General features: G+C 42.4%; 1 protein-coding gene across 9 annotated transcripts in view; it reads right to left on the reverse strand.

Annotated features, from left to right (window-relative positions):
• Positions 1-7988, reverse strand: part of frmd8 (FERM domain containing 8) — a 68985-nt gene that overhangs the window by 59867 nt on the left and 1130 nt on the right. The window contains exon 1 of one of the 9 annotated variants that reach the window (XM_069894001.1): positions 4614-4655. The exons of 6 other annotated variants lie outside the window; for them this stretch is intronic. In XM_069894001.1, coding sequence (XP_069750102.1) covers positions 4614-4640 — 27 coding nt within the window. In that variant the 5' untranslated portion in view covers positions 4641-4655. Of the gene's footprint in view, positions 1-600; positions 664-4536; positions 4558-4613; positions 4656-7988 lie in introns of those variants that run through there. 2 more of the 9 variants (XM_069894004.1, XM_069894005.1) reach the window with 2 other exon arrangements.

Here is a 7988-nt window from a genome sequence, read left to right on the forward strand (position 1 = left end):
AGTTAGAGAAAAGGTTACATCAGACAAGGGTGAGATGAGCCAAAACGAGAAAACCTTACAAGTCTGCTCAGGTAACTGCAAAAGTAAAGCATACTCAAAGTAAAGCATTACATGTAGGATAAGCAGCAAACCCCACCCCCATCCCCCATCCCTGCAGTCTCCATTATTATACATCAAAGTTTAAAAAACATGCTGTTAGAACAAAGGGTCAGTCTGACAGTGAAATCTGACAGTGAAAACATCAGGACCCCTTATCTCTTCACACATTCCTGCACTCTGCTTTGACTCCCTCCTTAGGCACCCCAAGGTTGTTCCAGTCAGTACCAGTCTGAGAGGTACTGAAACTCAGTACTGCTTTTAACCTTTCACCACTTTCCTAAACCCTGAACAAGCTTCTAAAGGTTTTTTAAAAAATATTTCTAAAGGTTCTAATGCCTTTTTATACGATATACAACCAGTTGACCAAATCTTTGCTGCACCTTTACCAAGGGGTTAACATTCTTCCTACAATGTTGTTACCAGATCCGGATGCAACATTTCGCTCTAGCTGAACCAATTTTCCCCATAGAGAGTTATTAATCGATTCTTTATGCTGTCTACCTTTGGATGTCACATGGAAGAAAATGCTTTCTCAAGATTTGATTCAAGATTGCATCGTGTAAATAAAATACAAAAATCTTTCCTTTGTTTTCCCTGCAAAGGCAAATGAAGAGTCATCAACTCATCCAATCCCATTAAAAAAAAACAAAAGTAAGAGAGTCCTCAGAGTCAGCGAGGAACTGTATCTCACTGCTCAATGTCAGAGTGCACATGACATCACATAAAACCCTGAGATTCTTTTGCCTGTGGGAGAGGCAGAATTTCAAATGACCATGAACTGCAAACTGTACTTAAGAAAGATACATATACAAAAGAGAAATGTCTGCAAACTGTACAATGCAGAAAAACTGTCAGAAGCAGAATTTGGCATAAGTCACGATGTTCACTGTTTTCAGACAACTTCACAGTGCAAGCATTCATATAAACTACCTTATCAATATAAATAGTGCATGAAAAGTCAAAGTAAGGCGTGTGCAAAGCAAGAGTCCTTAAATGAATCCACGATTGAGTTTGTGGTTGAGGAGTCTGATGTGGAAGGTTAGCAGTTGCCCCTGAACCTGGTGGTGTGAATCTTGTGGCACCTCGGCCCCTTTCCTGATGGCAGCAGCGCTGCCTCTCGATAGCCTCCCGCGTCCCAATCTCCTTGGTAGCTCTATGGTCTGTTGTTCAACAAGTGAATCTCAACTCGTGGTATCCAAATTATACCTCCTCAATTCCTAGTTCTTAATGTCCAAAGCCTTCCCTGGGCCTTTCAGGATGTCTGCTTGCCATCATGCCTCCACAGATTTCTGGTTCCCAGGAGCCAGTCACCAGCAGGCTGTCAGCTACCAAACCTCAAACTGGAGCCCACCATAGTAGCTGGTGGGCTCCAGTTTGATTTCAAAAGCCAGTTCTCAAGGCAGAAGCAGATGACTGGAGCAGGATACCACAACCCTGCTTGCATTCTAGACAGCAACGTGGAGGGCCTAACAAAAGCCACCAGAGAAACATTCTAATGGTTCAGTGTTGGCTAAGTTGGTCTACTGCTGTGGCGTTCCTTCTCGATAGGGTTCTCTTCAAAGCTCGTCCTTGAAGGCAGGGTGGTGTCCTCCTGCTCTGGTATCCTGCTCCAATCATCTGCTTCCGACTTGAGAACTGCCTTTTGAACTCACTCCAGTCTACGTGGCAAAGGCACTCCCAGGGTGATAGCTGCTATTGCCATTGTTAGTATGGAGAGTTCTCGCTGCTGCCATCAGGAAAGAGGACTAGGTGCCACAAGACTCAGGAACAGTTGCTACCCCTCCACCATCAGAATCCTCAACGACATACTCAATCAGAGACTCACTTAAGGTCTCTTAATTGTGCGCTTTATTATTTTTTTATTCTCTCTGTCTCGCATTGTCATTTTGTTTATATTTGTTACCTGCTTACAGTTCTTTATTTGTTTGCATGTGTAGTTTTCTTTGCACTACCAATAATTGGTAATTCTGCTTTGCCCACAGAAAAGGAATGTCAGGGTGGTAGGTAATGTCATATATTTACTCTGACAGTAAATCTGAATCTGAGAGTTGGTTTGGCTAATTGCTTTTGATTGCTAATTAGTTACTTCTAGAAAAGTCAGAAAAAGCTCAAGAATTGGATTCTAATCTAGAAAAATTGGAGAGTCTGCTCCATCAACAGTTAATTCACATACTTTGTATCACCTCGTAAAAACAGAAAATATTGTTACCATTAGCTCAGCACTTTTCCTAATCAGGGAGAAGGTTAAAAAAAAAATCAGTTAACGGTAATCCAACCAACCACATCAGCTCTTGCTTGCGCAGTACACTGGTATCTGGAGAAATATTAAAAGTGCAATCACAGAACAGCTGGGACTGACTGGAAAATATAATTTCAACAAAAATAGCATAAAGAAAATCCAGGTTGCGTTATCTACAGAACAGTTGGCAGGCTGTTAGTGGAACCAGGGCACAGTTCATAGAACCAGAGACTTGGATTCAATTCTGATTGCCAGTCTGTCTGGAACATACCTCCTATGATCATATGGGTTTCCTCCAGATGTTTCAATTTCCTCTTGCATCTCAAAGAGGTGTGGTTGGCAGGTTAATTAACTGCTGTATATTACCCCCTTCTGAGGCTGAGTGGTGTAATCCATGCTGAAGTCAAGTTGAATCTGGAAGATGAGCTGAAAGCCCTGCACAAGGCACTGGACACTGTCCACTACATCACAGGCAAAATTCTCCCCACCATTGAGAAAATCTACATGGAACACTGCCATCGGAGAGCAGCAGCAATCGTCAAGGACATCCTCTGTTCTCGTTGCTGCCATCAGGAAAGAGGTATAGGTGCCACAAGACTTGTACCACCAAGTTTGGGAATAGTTGCTACCCCTCCACAATCAAACTCTTAAATCACAAACTCAGAGACTCACTTAAGGACTTGTACTTGCACATTATTATTGAATATTTAAAAAAATCTTGGGTACAGTTTACATTACTGCCAAGTAGAAATTCTGCCGTGCCCGCAGAAAAAAGAATCTCAAGGTTGTTTGTGATGTCTGACAATAAGAAATGTAAGAGGCGGCTTGGAAATTTCTGCCAGTGGCGAATCTGTCTGCCTTGCAGCAGGCAAAAGGGAATTTCATGAAATTCACCACTGTTTTATTACTATGACAATAAATTGAATCTTGAATCTTAAATATATGTATTCTGACAATAAATCTGTGGGAAGATACAAACATGAGATTAACATCGTGTAAATGTGTGGTTGATGGTCTGAACAAACTGTGGGCTGAAGGACCCACTTCTCTAATTACCCTACCACAGAACATAGGATGACATTTTAAGCAGGTTTTCAATAGTTTTCTACACTACAATATCAAAATGTCAATTTATTTTTCAGATCCATTGCAGGCTTTATACATCAAAATATACATCTCAAGGTTGACATGGATTCCTGAGCTCTCAGAGATGCCTTTAGACAAGAGAATTATGTATGTTTAAACATACATGGAGCACAGTTACAGGTCCTTTTGGCACAAGAGCCTGGGCCACCCAATAACACCCAACTGACCTACAATCCCGGTATGTTTTGGGAGGAAACCGGAGTCCCCGTGGAAAACCATCGCAGACATGGGGAGGACGTACAAACTCCTTACAGACAGCATGGGATTCAAACTCCGGTCCTGATTGCTAGCGCTGTAACAGCATTGCACTAACTGCTACGCTAACCATGGCGTCCCAATGAGAATTTCAACTGGATGTCAAAGTTGCTGTGACGTTAAAAGAGAAATTTTGTAGTTTCCCTGGCCAATGTCACTCTCCAACCTACATAAACTTGGATAGATCTGCAAAATCAATTGGTGGCATTGACCTGTACAACAATTACTGAATTATTTTATGAGGATCACTGTGTCACCAGCTTAAAAATACAGAAGACAGATTTACATTTCTATTGCACCTTTTGTACATTTTTCAAAACATCACTAAGCACCTCATCGCTAATGTCGCACTTCTACGCCAGATTTCACCATGATCATTTGGCTCCAGATGTTGTGAAATAGAGCCGAATTCCAGAGCAATGCAGGAGAGCAAACAGTGGATCATTTGTGTTATTGGTGATCAAGGATCCATATGAATATACAAATTAAGTGCAGGGTAAGCCACTCCTATCATTCAGAAAGATGGCCAATCTGATGGCAACTTCAACTCTGCATCCCAATCCACCTGCAGTAACTTAGCAAGACTGGACAGGCATCAAGGAGTAAAACACTCCACTGCTGAACTCACCCAAGGTAAAAACCAATACTGAACATTTAGGCATGGAAAATAACTCTCACAGCAGACAAATGCAAGCAGAACATTGTCAATAAAACAATCTAAACTCCAAATTTCTGGGTGTCAACATTTGAGGATTTGTCCAGGAGCTTCCATGTCGATGTAATCATAAAAGACGCACCAGCAGCTATATTTTGTGAGGGGTCTGAAGAGATTCAGGATGTCACCAAAGATAATCAAAAACTTCTACAGGTGTACCATGGAGAGGATTCTGGCTGGTTGCATCACTGTCTGGTATGGAGCTCAGGACAGGAAAAATCTCCAGAGGGTTGTTAATTCAGTCTGTGACATCACAGGCACCAGACTTCACATCATTGAGGACATCGGCAAGAGGCGGTGTCATAAGAAAGCAGCCTCTATCCTCAAGGACCCCCACAACCCAGGCCATGCCCTCCACTCTGACGCCATTGGGGAAAAAGATCCAGGAGCCTGAAGATGAGTACTGAACTGCCATCAGATTCCTGAATGAACAATGGATCACAGACACTGCCTTACTTTAATTTTTTCTTGCATTTTTAAAATGTTGTAAGGTAGTTTATATAAATGTTTGTCTGTGATGCTGCCGCAAAACAACGAATTTCATGACATGTTCATGACAATAAATTCTGATTCATATACTATTTAATGTAAATGAACCTGCCACACAAGTACTAGGACTGGAAGAGAGCAGACATTTTGTGGCAATGACTCACCACCTGACTTTCCACATCCTTAATGTCATGGAATCCTCTATTTGCCTGATGAGAACAACTCCCACCCTTTCCATTTATCCCATTAGTAGCTGCAGAGTGTACCATATACAAAATGAACCGCAGTCACTCCACCAGCCATCTACTGAACAAAAGGCAACAGGTGTACAGGAACCCTTCCATAACGGGTTCCAACTGCCCAGTTTGACTGCTGTCAGCTTCATAAGGCTTAAACGGCCAGTAAATAGAGCCAACGGTGGTTTTATTTAAAAATCTGGTGACCACTGGTCTCCACCCATGATTGGCAGACTCCATGGAAGCAGAGGACTGGGGCAGGGCACCTGAAAATGGGGAGGACCCCCCCCCCCCCAAGTCTGAGAAGAAGCAACAGAGGAGATGACCTATGGGGCGGTGACCACAGCTGCGGACCAGTGAGAGGTTCGGAGGTTGAAGAAACACACAGGCAACGGGGGCTGCTGGCAACTACGATCGAGGGATTCACACCAGGCAGCAGACTGCTGGAGACTAGTTCAAAGCAAGCTGAATGGGTACTATACCAGGCATTGGAACCAGGATGCAAGAGGGTGCCGAAGGGTTCTGGATCGTGTCAGAGGTTCGGATTAGGACCTCAAACTGCTGATAGTTTGAACTGGACTGCGGGGCTGCAGCAGTGCTGGAGACACATCCACAAACACTCAGTGACTCTGAGGGGTCTCTCTTTTGCTTTTCTGTGACTGTAAAAGGTAGTTCAGGCAATTTTTGCCTATGGCAAATCTATCTGCTTTATGGCTTATGAAAACAGATTCCATGTAATATTGCTCTCTATTCATTACATGGCATTAAAGGAATCTTGAATTTGATTTTAAAAAATCCTGGAGCTCTCTAGCCAACAGCGTCATGCAGATATCTTCACAAAAAGAATTTAGCTCTTTACATTACAACATCTGGAGCTGAATGACCATGATGAAAGGTGACGTACAAGAGCTTCATTAGCTAGGAGGCATTTTGGATTGTTCTGAAAAAGATGCCATGGAAATGCAAATCCGTCTTCGGTATTTTTAAGTTGGTGACACAGTGATCCTCAAAATAATTCAGCTATTGTTGCTGTACAAGCCAATACCAGATTTAAACAATTGATTGTGCAGAGCAAGGCAAAAAATTTTGAATCACGTAGGTGAGCGAGTGACATGTGGCCAGGGCAACAGGGGTGTCTACATTCCATAAAATAACAATCTCCCTTTTGCACACATTTTGATAGATATAAAAGAAGTCAAACTTCAATTTGCAAACCTGTCAAGTATTCTGCTTCTGTTACTGGCAAGCCTTCCTACAAAAGTCTCCAAATCTCTCACATGCTTTACTTTTGGAGGCTTTGCTTTTTTCAGGAGTGAGTAACAACATTTCAAGATAGTAAACCACAAAATATTACAAGTGCTAGGAGTTAAAGATTAACCACAGGAAGCATCTGACTCATATGCTTCTTTATGGATAAACAAGCACGTAGATAGAAAGGGGAAAGAGAGAAAAATACAGGAAATACAGTTGAACAATTGCACATAATAATACTGAACACAAGGATTACAAAATGGTTGTAGAAAATGTGGAATGAAGCAGAAAAATTATGAAACTGGGAGAAATGAGATGCTGGATGTTTGGAATTTGAAAAACAGAAAGTGCAAAACATGAATTAAATTTGAGACAAGATGCTGTATTCAGACAAAAAAAGCAAGGCAGTAGATTCAGTAGTCAAACATACAGTAAAAGTCTGCAGACACCACTGTGGTTGAAGTGAAATCACACTGCTGGAGAAACAAGCAGTGTCTTTTAAACAAACACAACCAACGTTTTGGGCTTGAGCCCAAGGAAATAGATTCAGCATTCTTAGAACAAAGTCTAAGAAGTATTAACCAGGCTAAAGAGCATAATCAGTTTACTTGCCCCTATGTTCACCAAAAAATTAGGGATTGGAGCTTGAAAACTTCAGCTAACTTTGCAGTGCAGAACTGTGATGTCGGAAGTAGCATTTTTGAGACTACTTGTTCACTCAAGCATCTCCAAAAAAATTCCATGACTTTTGATTAGAAGAGAGGAGCTCCCTCTTTCTCTCTCTCCTGAAGCTAAACATCAGGTTGTTTACGATCAAAGTACTGCTTGTGAAAACCAGCTATCACCACAACAGACAGGCTTTCAAAAGTAGTTCATCTGGAAAACACAAAGAATTTAGATACAGCTATCTTTCAGCACATCTTGATCAAGGGAAAATGTACATCAGTAGCACATCCTATGAAGGATGTGAATGTACTTTACAGTAAGAAGCACAGAAATGTTGGAGGAATTCAGCTGGTGTCACAGCATCCATGGGAGGCAAAGGGATGTTTCAGGCCTGAGCCCTTCTTCAAGGAATAAGGAAGGCACAAGAATAAAGAGACTGACCAGGAGAGGAGTGCAGATCAACAAAAGGTGTTAACTTGATTTGATAAGAGGAGAGATTTGATTATGGCTCTGTGAAAAGAGACAGAGAGAAAGAGCAGGGGAGGGGGGGGGCAGGCAAGAGGGAAGAAGAAAGGTGGTTGGGGGGGGGGCAGTTAAAATTGAAACCAGAGAAGTCAGTTAATGCCCTCTGTTGGATCGCCAGACAGAAGGTGAGGTGTTGTTCCGCCAATTTGCAGGTGGTCTCAGTCTGGCAGTGCATGAGACCACATGAAGATATGTCAGCAAGGGAATGGGTCGGGGAACTGAAATGGGTGGCTACTGGGTGATCCCCACTATTACACCAGACAAAGCCAAAATGCTCCCAGTCTTTCCAATGCAGAGGAGGACACACGGGAGCACCGGATCCAGTAGATGATTCCTGCAAGAAGGACCAATACCCCTGAATGTAAAG

The sequence above is a fragment of the Narcine bancroftii genome, chromosome 8 (genome assembly GCF_036971445.1).
Source record: "Narcine bancroftii isolate sNarBan1 chromosome 8, sNarBan1.hap1, whole genome shotgun sequence".
NCBI classification, from domain to species: Eukaryota; Metazoa; Chordata; class Chondrichthyes; order Torpediniformes; family Narcinidae; genus Narcine; species Narcine bancroftii.